Consider the following 14,522-nt stretch of genomic DNA (forward strand, 5'->3'; position numbering starts at 1 on the left):
TAGGTCGGGTACTGTCACAAGGGGTAAACTGGTAGAGGCACTAGAGCACATGAGTACTAAATGGCAGGATCAACGATGATGTCCCGCCAAGCTTCACTCATCATAGCGCAAAGTCGGGGACAATAATAGACTATACAGTCGTGTCACTTTCTTTGCTAGCTCATGTTAGCAAATTTTAAATTAAACCTCCTCTCCACAGTGACCACTCATATCAGCACATAGAACTCGTTTGGAATGCTCCATGCCTTCTTCCAGCTATAAAGGAACTAGGAACAATAACATCTATTAACCTAAACCGCCTGATCTGGTCGGAGTCTTCATTACCAAGGCTGTGTGAAAACATAAAATCTTTGTTTCAATTGGCAATATGCCAGGATCTATCAACAGTGGAAGCGTGAGCCAGCTTTCTTCAGTCATTACCCTCTCTTGGCCTCGCCAGGCATCAATCGCCACATAATAATCAGGCAAGGTCTTCAAACCTACCAGTAAAAATTTTAGAACTAAGGAAGGAATTGAGGCGCAACCTCAGACAAATAAAAGATGGATCTTCCACAGAAACCCAATGCGCCCAAATAAAAACCCTACGGAAAATTACAATAATCAGGTATGGCAAATGCAAACCAAAAAGGAGGACGACTTCTGGCTCAAATTACTTCATAATTCAAGGCCCTTTTGGACAACAGTGAATGGAATCGGTCGGCAGGTAAGAACAATAAACTTCACAACCGTCCCAGAAGGAAAATGGGTGGATTACCTTGCCAACATTTTCTTTAAACCACCCTCATCTGAAGTAAATCAGCTTCTGAAGGAGTCAATAAAACACACAGACGTCAGTCAGAGCGGGACAGGGTTTAGCGCCAAGAACGTCGCCCTAGCCATCAGGAAGGGTCACAGGGATGGGGCCCCTGGTCCTAATGGTCTTCCGCAAGCTGTCTTTAAGGATGACCCTGAATATTGGTCAACAACACGGTCAATCCTGTATACTGAAGTTGAGTGTAACACAATCATTCCAGAAAGTTGGAGGATACATCATTAATCCAATATACAAAGGGGGTTGTAGAGCAAACCCAGCCAGTTACAGATTGATAGCATTAATTGACAGCGATGCCAAATACTTCACCACCTTAGTCCTGGCCGACCTGCTCAATTGGTCAAACTCAAAATAACCTGGTCCCTTTGAATCAATCTGGTTTTCGGAAGGGATATGGTACAATGATTAACATTCTTACACTAGGAGACATCGCCAACCGAGCAAAATGCTCAAAGAAAAAAATATATTTATGCTTCGTGGACTTCAAAAGTGCTTTTGACCGAGTGGATAGAGCACTTCTCTGGAGCAAATTACGAAGGTGGGGCCTGCAAGAGCGAACTCTTAGATGCATAGAAATGCTTTAAATTTCTAGGGTAACGACAAATCTAGGACTAAACAGGGCTGTGTTTTGGCCCCGCACTTCTTCAACTTTTGCAAGGCAGATCTGTCCTCGAAGATGGACGCAACCAACACACACTCTAAGGATGGGAAGTCTGTCCCTATCACACCTTTCATACGCTGACGATATTGTTCTGCTAAGCCACACGAAAATAGGGCTGCAGCGATTGGTCAGTACTTTAGGTGAATAGGCAAAGACAAACAACTTCGAAGTGAACACCTCAAAGACCAAAACCATGTCCATGTGATGTCCTCTGAATCTAGCAAACAATATAAAGTTGAACGGCATTACCCTTGAAACAACTCGCTGTTATAAATACCTTGGCATCATCATAGACAATAAGGCCTATCTCGCGCCCCAGAAGCACTACATTGCACAGAAGTGCAAAGCTTTAACGTTCGCTTTTTGTACCCTAGCAAAAAGATTAAAAAGGCCCATCGTATAAACCGCTACTGTCAGTTATGTCGGCCAAATTCCTCCCAGACACTACATATGGAAGCAAAGCTCTATATGGGAAAGACGCCCTGCTACTGGACCAACAACAAATAAAAACCTACAAGCAGGTCTTTAAACTTCCTTGCTCCGCTTCTCCCGGAACAGGTCAGGTTGGAATTTGGCCTAATACAACAGCAGTGAGGCAGGAAAGCGCATACAATAAAGTCCTGGTACAAAATAAGTAAAAACATGACTAGCCCCCTAGTCATGGCTTTATGGTTTTCAGTGAGCAACAATTCAAAATCAGTATACAATAGGTATATGTATAATTCTCTGCAAGAGACAGAAATGATGCACCTGTGGTACTCCAACATCTCATATCCACTGTTGTGTCGAGCGCTAAAAAAGGAAATAGGATTGCAGTCCTTTCTAGCTGATAAATCTAAATTTGCACAACGCTCGCACGCCTGGCTTCTTATGCACACTTATACCACCTTGGTGCCATCACAATATCTGATCTCAACTTTCGCACTACATATCAAGCATCGTTTTCTGACTCTTTGTCTAGGAGCTCTACCATCTAGAACGGACCAACCGTCATGGAAGAATGGAGGAGAATCTTCCTGTAGGTTATGTAAAGGCCCCAAGGAAGACATGGTCCATCTGATTCGTATTTGCCCGGCCTTAAAGGAAGCACAACGACAACTGCTAAAACCAGTTTGAGAGAAATGAGACTCGTTCTTGTCGGCCAGCAGTGATGTAAATATTTGACCCTCACGATCCGCAGTTAACCTGCAGATTCATAAAAATTTTGACTGTCCACACCATGAACGTAAACTTGCAATTTAGGACACACCTTAGCTGACAGTTGGCTCACTTTTAAGCGTTCGTTTATTTTATTAGTTGCGTATCAAAGTTTTGACAATGTTATAGCACGTGGAAGGACTTATTTCAAGATGACTCAGTTAAAAAGGTAAAAGAGAAGCCCGTAGGCGTAACAGTAGGTCCCTGGGCTGTACACATTGAGTTAGCATGTAACATCAACCGTACCAAGGACATCAAGTGTTTGCAAATTTAGTTTAATGGTCACTCCGACTGCTTTAGAATTGCAAGCTACCAAAAAAAAAAAAAAAAAATCAAAAAAAAAAATCGGGCATATCGCACTTTAGTTCTATATTTATTTTAAAGATTTGACAGAATTCTCCCCTTTTGTTTGGCCTTCTTTTTGCAGAATTTTATATATTGTATACAATGCGCTGATTGTTATGGTTTTTATTAACTAAACAATAACGATTACTACTACTGTCACATCGGAGGTCAAAGTATCAGGATAATAGGGTAATAATGTGCCGGGATAGCATAGTGCCAGAATAGCAGACCGATCAGGATATTGGGGCTGGGGTCTTCGCTCGACGCAGTTCATGTTTAGTACTCTGTATCATTTCAGTGACCCGTGGATGGTACTACGAGAGGACCATACTGGGAGAAAACAGAAAGGAGGAAGAGAGGAAAGGGAAAGAAGGACTGATAAGGAGAAAGAGAATGAAGAAAGGGGGGGGGGGAAGTTAGGGGGGCAAATGTGGGGGAAGGGGAGGAGGCTGTTGGGAGCTGCAAGAAAAGGGGGAGGGGAGCAGATAGCTTTGGGCGGCCTACGATCGTCCTGCGGTGAGGAAGGAGGTCCACACTTGGTTGAATAACTGAGCTTGGTCTTGCAGGTTATAGATAATTCTTTCATGCATAGCAATGCGGGTCATAGCTGTGATCCATTCTTACGGGGTTGGAGAGGTCACCGACCGCCAATGGCGGAAGATACAGATTTCTGCGGTGGCGAGCGTGTGTGTAGCAGTCTTTTGTACGGTCTAGAGAGGTCTGGAAGGGAGGTTGCATCTTGTAAGAGTAGGGGAGGGGGTGACGGGAGTATAATGGATTCGGCCAGAGTGGATCCCACCACATCCCACAGCAGTCGGACTGTTGGGCAATCAATTAAGATGTGATTCAGATCACAGTAGGTCTCTGAACATCGGCAGCATTTTGTGTGTGGGAGAAGCCCTGCCCTGTGCAATTTTGCTGGGGACCAATACCAGTCATGTAAAATCTTAGAGGCAGAACTTTAAAGGCGCCTCCCGGTTGCCTCTGTCAAAGGCCTCTAAAATGTCTTCCCAGTCTGTCGGATCTAGTGCCTGTTGTAGTCGGGCTTGCCATTGCAAACGCAGCTTATCTAGGAGAGGTTGGGAATAGAGCTGTCGGGCAATTAAGTCGTAGAGGCCCGCCACAACTCCCGTGTTGCCCCCATTTCGGTAGGTAGGTCACCACGGGTGAGGGCTGGGATCCCCGTCAAACAGTATCGGTCTCCTGGTACAGGCAGTGCTTAAGTTGCAAGTATCTCCACTCTTGGCTCGGCTGGAGATCAAATTCTTCCCTCAGCCTAAGGAAAGGTTTAAGCGGGTCGTTTTCCAGGATATGAGAAAGTGTATGAATGCCAGCCCTCTTCCATTGCGGCCAGTTGGGCACATCGCCGCCTATTCGTAGTCCACTGTTAAGCCACAGAGGTGCCCTGGGCATAAAGGAGAGGATGGACCCTGAGAAGACGATGGACCCTTCGCCAGGCTGCCCGAGTCGCCTTCAAGATCGGGTTCACCGCGTGAGCGGATGGGAGGTCATCGCAGTAAGGCTCTCAGAGTCCCTCATTCGCGGAAAGCAGTAGTCTTTCCAAAGCTACCCACTGTGGTGGGTCCAGCCCTTCGGACAAAGTGTGGGACAATTGGGACAGATGTAATGCTCTACCGACGGAAGTCCCATGCCCCAGTGGTAGCGGCAGGCTAAAAGCTTGGCGGGCGCCAGGTGTGGTCGCATAGGACCCCATACAAATGATCTAATGAGTGCATCTATGCTTCGCAGCGTAGAAAGGGACACCTGTAAGGGGAGGAGTCCTAGGATGTAAGTAAAGCGGGGTACCGTGCCCATCCTGACTGTCTGTACCCTGCCCCACATGGAAAGGCCCAATTGGTTCCATTTCGCAAAATCAAGTTTCGTCCGTACGATGAGAAGGTCGATAATGTCCGCCACATATGCACCAGGCCCGGATTGACTAGCACTCCTAGGTATTGGAGGCGTTTTGGTGTCCAGCGGAATGGGAAGCCTAGGAGTGCTGCTCTTGTGGTCACACACAAGAGGGGGAGCGTCTCGCTCTTATCTCAATTGATGCAGTAGGCTGAGAGGGATGCAAATCCATTAATGACCGCAAGGAGAGCTGGTAGGGAGCGTTCGAGGTCCGTGAGGGTTAATAGGACGTATAAATAGATTTTAGAGATTCCTGCCAGTAGCATGAGGCCTGTTATGGAGGTGGAGGTGGAGGAGCGTATGGCTGCAGCAAGGGGCTCCATTGCTAGTAGGAACAAAAGGGGGCATCCTTGTCGTGTACCTCTACGGATAGGAAAGTGGTCCGAGAGAAAGCCTCCGCAGTTAACTCTTGCTGCAGGCTGATCATATAGCAGCCGTACCCTTGAAATTAATCTGTTTCCCAGGCCAAATCTCTTCAGTGCCGCAAACAGACAAGGCCACTCTATGTGGTCGAACGCCTTTTCGGCGTCCAAGGACAAAGCCAGCGCTGCCTCCGTTAAGTCCTTTGAGGACCATAGGGTATGGCATAAGGTGCGTAGGTGGTTCCCAGAGGTGCGGCCTGGTACAAACCCCACCTGTGTATGGTGGATCAGGGACGGTATAACTTTGCGTAGTGTATTTGCCAGGATGCTTGGTAGGATTTTGATATCCCCGTTTAGGAGAGATATGGGCCGGTAACTGCCACATAGCATGGGATCCCTCCCGGGCTTTGGTATAATGGCTATCGTAGCATTGTTGGAGACGGCTCCTAGAGCTTGCACTGTACAGGCTTCATTCAGGGCCACGTGCATGATGTCAATTTCTTCCCTCCCTACCCATTTGTAAAATTCTGCTGGGAGTCCATCTTCCCCAGGCGATTTGTGGTAGGGGAGATCGGAGAGGACTCTATTTCCTGTCTGCTTATTTCCCCTTCTAGAAGGCCGTGTCCGTCGTCTGACAGGGAGAGTAAGTCGAGGCCCGCCAGAAAAGCCGTAATCTGGGCAGGGTTGGACGTTGTCTCTGGTGTGTAAAGGTGCCTACAGAAAGACGCAAATTTGTTTGCTATTGCTTGCGGGTGAGTTAGTATTTCTCCGGAGGAGGTGCAGTGGATGCGTGGTCATGTAGCTGTAGCTTACCCTGGGGCGAGCGATATCGGTGAACTGCGAATCTCCAGGGCTTGCGTCCCGGGGATACTAGGCCCAGTTGGATAGCGACACTAATAGGAGAGTGGTCTGAAAGGCCACCTTCTAGTATGCAGTCATCGTGGGCATGGGCCACCAGGCTGTGGGATAGGAGAAAATAGTCAAGTCGGGATTGGGTGCCTTGTACCGGTGAGAGGAAGGTAAATTCTCTGTGTCGGGTGGGTTAGTCTCCAGTGGTCCACTAGGCCATTGTCCGATAGTATATCGGACTGTAGGGCTCTATCTGCATTATTGCTTACGTCCAGGGGTCCCGTTCTGTCCAGCACTGCATCCCTGAATATGTTGCAGTCACCCCCTATTACGTAGCGAGCTGCCCCTACCTGTCAGTAGGCGGTTGATCTGTAAGAAAAAAAAGAGGTGCTTTGGACCAGTTGGTGCGTAGTCTGAGCCCACACAGAGTGAGGAGTCACCTATTTTTAGTTTAGCAAGTACGTAGCGACCCTCTGGGTCTGACCACGATTTATTAACTGTATGGGGGAGGGTCTTACGCAACAGTAGTGCCACGCCGCATTTTCTTGGGGTGTTCTCCGCGCCAGGTGGAGTTGGGTTGCAACTGAACAAAGCAGTGCCCACCCAGTCTCGTCGTAGTTTGTCAGATTCCAGTTTATCTAAGTGGGTTTCTTGTAATAGGGCGACGTCAGCCTGTTTGGAATTGAGATAGGTTATGACTTTTTTTCTGCTTTATGAAGTGGGTGAGGCTGTTTACATTCCATGATATAATCCGCAGGGGCACTGAGGGTGATGTGCTCGGGCCAGACATCCCTACACCTTATTGAAGCCTAGTGGGGGATGTGGGGACATTAGGGATGAGGCAGAGGGAGAGGTGGGTGGGTGGGGGGGGGGGGGGGGGGGGGAGAGAGAGAGAGGAAAACGGAGAGTGGGGATTTGGTGTTTTCTTGAGGGGTGGGAGGTAAATTAAACAGAAAATAAGTGAGGAGAGGAGGAAGAAAGGGGAATAAGAGAAGAAAAAGAAACAGGTGGACAAGACCAAGAAAAAGAGAAAGATTTAGGAAATCAGGACACAAGCCCCAGCGTTCTCGAGCTTAAAGTTTAAACCCAGGCCTAAAGAGCTCTGACGCCCGACCAGCGGGCCCCACGCTGAGGGAGGCGGCGCCCGCATGGCACCCCGGCCCCCTCAATCCGGCTCTCCTGTCTGCGCTCAGGTTTGAACAACATGGGGAGAAAAGCAGAGGGGGTATGGAAAGGGGGGTAGCGTGGAGAGTATGTCAGAATCACTTGATAGTCTGGGAGGAGGTTTGTGCTGAACCGCAGGGGGGGGGGGGGGGGAGAAGAGGAATGGGGGAGGGGAAAGGAACAGGAGGTGGGGGAAGGGTACTGTTCCTCAAGGGTTCAGGAAGACATAATATTGAGGAAAACGTGTGTCCCATTTGTCTAAATAAGAAGGAGATAGAAGGGAGGGGAAGCGGGAATGGTAAGAGGGGGCATGTGGGCCCGGTCGGCAAGGATGAGGTGGAGAACTGCACTGCCGTTGTATGTTAATCTGTTGCGGCAATACGTTGCCGCGTGTAATGAGCATTGGATAATAATCCTTGAAAAATAACAAAGGTTAGGATAAAGTGGTAACAGATGGGAATGATGTGGCAACTCTAAAGAGGTGTGGTGTCTTATAGAACGAGAGTTGTGTTATTGAAAAAGGCCTGTCCCCTAATCCCCAGGAAATATACAGAAACATGTAATAGCAAGTAGAGACAATTAGAAACAATCAAAAACAATCCGGAGCAATGGCCCCCAACAATAACGTGTCTATGAGATCACAAAATCAGGTACTCATCTCTCCGCTTTGTCTTCTCCACAGCAGGGCCCCTTTGGTTTCCCATAAGAGCTTGCGGCCTGCGGTAGCGAGGGTCTTTAAGGGCACAGTACGGGCCCATCCTCAGGTGGGGGCCGACATAGGCTTCAAGGGGGAGCGGGATTTGTCGCTATCCGATAACTGTGTGTGTATTGCCACCGCATGGAGTACTTGACCCCTGTCGCCGTAGCTTTTTGTGAGTCCCTCCCACTAGCCTGGGGATCTGTAGTAAATCTTCCCCCAGAGTCAGATGCAGATGTCGAATGGACGACTTCCAAGGATAGGTCCTGTGTGTCCTGGAGGTTCTGGGCAGTCATGTGCATGGATTGCGTCTGTTCTTGAAGACCTTCCAAGAATGTTCTCAGGTCCTCCAGGTAGTAGAAGTTCCTTGATTCTCCGTTCTTGGTGATCCACATCCTGGTTGGCTCAAATAGGTGGAATTTCACATCTAGATGACGAAGGCAGGGACGGAAAGATAGGAAGGCCTACCTGCATTTGGCAGTCTCTTTGGAGAAGTCAGCTGTGAATCGGATTTCCATGGTGTCAGAACGGAATGGCCCCTGTGTTCGAGCTGCTTGTAGCAGTTGGCGGGCCTGCATGTGGCGCAGCATAGAAACTATTATTGGGTGGGGCGGCTATTTCTGTCTCGTCTCTTGGGGCACAGTCTGTGCGCCCTTTGAAATTCCAAAAGGAGGATCAAAAGTTATACCCGCGATTTTGGGTAACGTCTCCCGTAGGTATGAGTATGTCTGCACCTTCAATGCCTTCCGGGAACCTAAGGAGGTGAACATTATTCCTGCAACTCCTGTCTTCCAGGTTTATCAGGTCTATCAGTTTACTGTGAAGGTGCAGGAGTTCTTGGTCTCAGTCGGTCCAGGAGGCTATTTGAGTTCCCACTGTTGTCACTCGTTGATCTAGCCCAGTAACTTGCGACTGGAAGCCTGCTATATCCAAGCGCATTGATCTTGTCTCCGCCGTCAGTGAGACCATGGCGTCGTCCATACCCTCCAGCTTGCGGCTTACCGCCGATATCTCCTGTAGGATGCGGTCCATTGTCGCACCCTGCGTATCATCCGCCATGCTTGTATGAGGGGGGTGTGGATGGTCCTCTGAGGGTGGGTGTTTGTTGTCGAAGGGCTTCGGAGAAGAGTAGTTTGCGGGCTAGTTTACCCAGTGTTTTGCTCGCCGTCTTACCCTCAGGCATTGCGTGTTTCCCTTTGTATGTAGGGATCCGAAGGGCACCTGCATGTGGTGCAGCAGATGCAGAAGGGGGAGGGAGGAGGGGGATCTGGCAGCAGAGGCGTCCAAGAGGGTACAGTTCCAGTACTTAGCAAAGTCTCAAAGGATTGACATCCAGACGATGAAGCAAGTTGTATGTCCAGGCGTAAGAGTAGACGCACGCACAGCCCCCCACTGCTCTGGGGAGGGAGGGAGGTTAGTGCAGCAGAAGGTCAGGATGGGCGCTGGTTGAGGATGTGAGGGTGGGTGAGGCCGCGGCTTCTCCTTATGCTGCAGGCCTCTACGGCATCACTGTTCCCCCTGGCTTTCGGCGGGAGAGTAGGCGTCCCCCGCCCTCACCGGGGTGTCCCGGGTAACACCACTCCCTGGCATTTGTTGTATAGATGGTAGGTGGGGGCACCACCGTTGCACCCCCGCCACTGTCGCCTTCTGCCCCAGGCCTCCACAGTTCCCTATTTCAATTTCAAACTGGGTGGGGTGGGGTGGGGGAGGGAGGTGGCTGCGGTTCCGTCGTCACTCCTCGTGGACTGCCCGATTCCTCCGTTGTGCCCGCGGGGTGGGGGCTCTTCGAGTTCCAAGCTGGGGGGGGAGGGGAGGGGGAGCAGGGAGGCACCCAGGCGCCCGCCACCCACGGTATCTGTGGGTTGGGGGGGTGCTCCGTCTGTGTCGGGACTCACCAGTGCACGAGCCTGCGGCTTCTCCTCGCGCCGCAGGCCTCCGTGGTGCCGCTGCTCTCTCCATTTACTCGGGGGGGGGAAGAGTATTCATCCCCCCGTCACCGTAGCGTCTCAGGCGTTGCCAAACACTGGCGCCAGTGTTGTAGGTGGTAGGGGGGCCACCAGTGCACCCCTGGCGCCAACGCCCATGGCCCAAAGCTCGCCGTCCAGCAAAGCTCAGCTCCTAGGTGGCTATCTCTGTACGTGGCCAGACCACCCCCCCCCCCCCGACCAAGGTCTAAGGGGGCTGTTGGAGGAAATATATAATCAACACCACCACCAAATGACATTTCCATTCAGCAAAGTAGATATAATTTACCTGACTGTTTTGTCGTCTGCTGCTGAAAGAATTTGCCGGTCTTCATTGTACCATAGAGCCTTTTTGATTCCAGAGGTGTGGCCACCAATCTCAATAGGGTCTTAATAATAAAAATAATTTTAAGTATGAAGAAAACACTTCATTGGAAAGCAAAGATAAAATACACTTCACACAGTTAACATTCAAAATATGCCTCTCTGCGTTGAAGATTTTTTGTTTGTTTAACATACACTGATTTGTCAACATACAAAACTATTTTCCAAGACTCAAAGTGAAAAAAGTTAACAGAAACTGAAGGTGACCTAGTACTCAAAAAGACTGCATAGAGCACATGAACCGATATTCCATTCCAAGTGATCAATCTGTAAATTCAATGCCTGGACTGACATTTCAAGACTATGGAAAAACATTCTCAGAGAATCCCTCCACTGCCCCTTTAAAAGAAAGCGATTTCACCCATGCCTATTTATCAGTGCCTATTTACACACTACTCTGATACAGAAGTACATTGAGACTAGTTCAATTAATTTTTTGTGATGTGCTTCAGAAAATGGCTTAACCCAGTGACTGGTGCTTTCAGAGCCTGGTAGGTCTAAATTATATTTTTCACTGATACTCAAAAGTACGGCCTGGGGCAGCATGCGGCCCTCCTGACCTACACGTGGCCCCTAGTCAACTTGAGCACTGGACTTCGACTCAGCACCAACATGAAAAAGATTTTAAATAAACAGGCAAGCATTTATTTAAAGGTTAATTTATGTTAAAGAAAGATTAACTAGGGTGTCTTGCACCTCCTAAATTTAGATACACCTTCATTTTTATACACATCTTGTAGGAAAAGTGTACAAGTCTAATAAAGTCTGTTCAAAATTCAAAAGGTGTATGATATAATCAAAATGCAGAACTGATTCACTTCAATACATCAGATTAGATCAGTGAATTAGAAAGCAAATTTCTAAGTGATAGTTTTAAAAAATAAATTTAGAAACGTTCAATCTTCCCCACCTACCCGGACAACAATGCCAATAGTGAACTAACAGGCATGTCCGTTGTTACGCGCACTCTTAGGGTAGCCTGTGATTATATTCTACATAAACAACATTATAGTTTATTAAATCAAACACAAGGGAATGTTTTGTAAAGCACACATCCTAAAGCCATATATTCTGAGATCATTATAAGTGATAGTGAAGAAAAAGGAGGAAAACTGAAACAATTGATAATGAAGAAAAAAAAGAGGGATGGTGAAATTAAACAATTGCCTGGGATCACACAATGTAGTTAAGTGAAGAAGCTGGGATTAATCTCAAGTGCTAGGTTTAACATTGTGCAATTCAGACACTAGATCTTCACTTCTCATACACCCAACATAACGCCAATAAACCCCCATCCCCTGACCACCACCCTGTTGGCATCAGTGCAGCCCTCAGTCACATCACAGACCAAACTTTGTGGCCTCTGGGAAAGAGTGTGCGAGTACCTATGGATTTGATCATCAGATTACATGCTAAGGAAACAGAAGATTAAATGTTCAGTAGGCATTAACACTGCTAGACAGTCTAGCTTTTGGAACCAACTTAGATTTTTCACAGCTTTATCACAAAGAATGGACTAATAGTGACGGCAAAACCTTGTAAGTAAAACAGGCATTGGAAAAGAATGTAATTTTATTAGAGAAAGCTCTTAAATTGATGGAGGAGTTTGTGTGACGCTGTATGAACAGGCAAGTCAGAATGTGGCGACTGAGTGGGTTGTTAAATGTGAAAAGAGGTAATGACACTAAGTGAATGATTAGGTGAACATAAATTAATCCATCAAAGACACTGCTTGTGTTTGTTACGGGTGAAATATCTAGGTGTGCGTTCTTAGGTCAAGCGTGCAAACGCTTTGACCTGTTGTAAGTACTGTGGCCTTTTAACCATGCCCATCACTTTCATTTGTTCCTGGGCTTGCCTTTTGAAAATCGCTTGATAAATTGGTAAATGCTTTACGTTTGTTCCACCTTGAAGCTGCTGTTTTTGTCAAGCCTTACAGACTACCCATGTTACATGGATTATTGCACAATTGCCGATATACTTCAGCATGGGCTGATTATTTCTTTGTCTCTCCCTTTTCTGCTGCATGGCGCCCGTGGTGCATACAGCATTAACAGGCACAACAGTGTGAACTTGATCTGCAGTATTGAAGCGCTGGTCACATTGTTCAGTTACCTAATCAGTCATTTCTTGTGGCTCGCCCACTAAAATACTTGAAATTGATAAATGCTTTACGTAAAACAAAAATCCTCAAAGCGAAAACGGCTCTCGGCACAGCGGGAGAGCCAACACTACAAAATTAACTGCACTCAGGAAGCTCCCCCTTACTTTTACAAAGCATTTGTGCTCATAACTCAGCCTGTGGTGGTCCTAGGACAATGGGACCACCACCAAAAAGTTCAGCAAGAGACACCCTGTCTGGGTGATCTCTGAATCCCCACATTAACTTAGTGGGGACCCCAAAATAATAACCCCTCCCACCATTCAGTGTCTTTTTAAGCTCTCTCATGACTAGAACCTTTGTTTTACAGCTGGGAATAGCCTGTGTTTTAAAGGCCTTATTTGTAATATCATTGATATAGGCCGGCTACCCATAAAAACGTGTAAGGCACTATGCCCTCTATGGGCTAAATATACGATTACACTGCATTACGGACATTTTCTTTGTGTGGTTATGCCCCCTAGGGGTTAACTATATAGTTACATGACCATGTTTCTTACAAATGCTAGTTTCATTGTGGTGTCCTCTAGGGGCTGTTCTAAGCATTACAGTCATATCAACATACTAAAATATTTGTGGCACAGAAACCTGCCCCATAATGCTTTGCAAGGCATTACTTTTACAAAACAATGTTGCTGTGGTCAACCTGTGGTGGTCCTAGGACAATGGGACCAAACTCAAAACATGAACCACAATGTGTTCTTTCTGTCTACATCATCTCTGGGTTCCCACACTATGTTAGTAGGGACTCCAAAATAATAACCTCTACCACCAATCCTCATCTTTATAGCGTCTCTCATGGCTGGAACTTTTGTTTTACTTTTAAGAAAAGTTATGTTTTATGGGCCTTGTTTGTAATATTGCAATAGGCCTTCTAGCCTTGAAAATGTGTACGGTACTCCGCCCTTTAGGGGCTACATATGTGGTTACACTGCAGTACTTTCACCCATTTTCTCATGTGATTATGCTCTCTAAGAGGTGACTGTATGGTTACATGACCATGTTTCTTCCAAATGATATTTTTATTGTTGTGTTCTCCAGGGGCTGTTCTGAGAATTGCAGTCAACATGCCATAATACTTGAGGCTCGAAAAGGCATTCCATAATGCTTTGCAGGGCATAACATTTCCAAAACATTTTTGCTCATAAAGCAGCCTGTGATGGTCCTAGGACCACCTTTAAAACGGTCAATGTCATCTCTGGGTCCCCACACAAGGTTAGTGGAGACCTCAAAATAATAACCCCTCCCACCATTAAGATTTTAAGCCAGGTACGTGCCAATTCCTCCAGGTACCCTCACCGCCATCGCTCCATAAAACAGTGCCCTTCAGGATCAGCATGCAATGTAGTGGCAGCAGCAGATGTTCTTATTTCCAATGTATTTTTAAAAAGTGCACAGTTTAACAAATACAACATTACTTTACACTTTATTTAAAGCAGACAAAAACGAAAAACAGATTTTCAACAATGCAAGGACTGTTGACAGTACGCACTTGTTGAACTGAAAGTGACTGAGCATATCTCGATTCTCTTAGCTGGCCAGCTAATGAGTACTGGTGTGGCTGTGCCTATCAAGTACCCTCTGCCCCAATGACCATTCAAACAATTAATAATACTAAAATGGCTGAACATACTAATATGACTGCCTGACTGTCTGACCAATGAAGCTAAAGTGCTAGCAACTACTAAAGTGACTGTGCATGCTTGTGAAAGTCTTACCTGAAACGATAGAGGAGCAAACAAATGGTTGTTAGCAGAATGAGCATGTTGATAAAGACTCATTGCTCATTCCAACTAGCAGGGGCTAAAGTGACCATGCTTATTTATACAGAGTCTTTTTCAGCGGGCAATCTTCAATGTGATTATGTGTTTTTCTCAATTATTTTTACCTTTGCACTGAAACTTGCCAGGAATTTGACAAATCGGATGTTTAGTTGCCTTGGCTCAGGGTCAAGTGCAGCGGTGAATGCTTGTCTACATGATCATATTTTTTGGTTAAAAAAACCCCTCTTAACGG

General features: G+C 46.9%; 1 protein-coding gene across 1 annotated transcript in view; it reads right to left on the reverse strand.

The window, feature by feature from the left end:
- STRAP (serine/threonine kinase receptor associated protein) overlaps nucleotides 1-14,522 on the reverse strand; it is a 137,972-nt gene that overhangs the window by 91,070 nt on the left and 32,380 nt on the right. Inside the window, exon 5 of the mRNA XM_069228472.1 lies at nucleotides 10,251-10,350. Within this exon, the coding sequence (XP_069084573.1) occupies nucleotides 10,251-10,350 (100 nt within the window). The remainder of the gene's footprint in view (nucleotides 1-10,250; nucleotides 10,351-14,522) is intronic.

This window comes from Pleurodeles waltl, chromosome 4_1, assembly GCF_031143425.1.
Source record: "Pleurodeles waltl isolate 20211129_DDA chromosome 4_1, aPleWal1.hap1.20221129, whole genome shotgun sequence".
Taxonomy (NCBI): Eukaryota; Metazoa; Chordata; class Amphibia; order Caudata; family Salamandridae; genus Pleurodeles; species Pleurodeles waltl.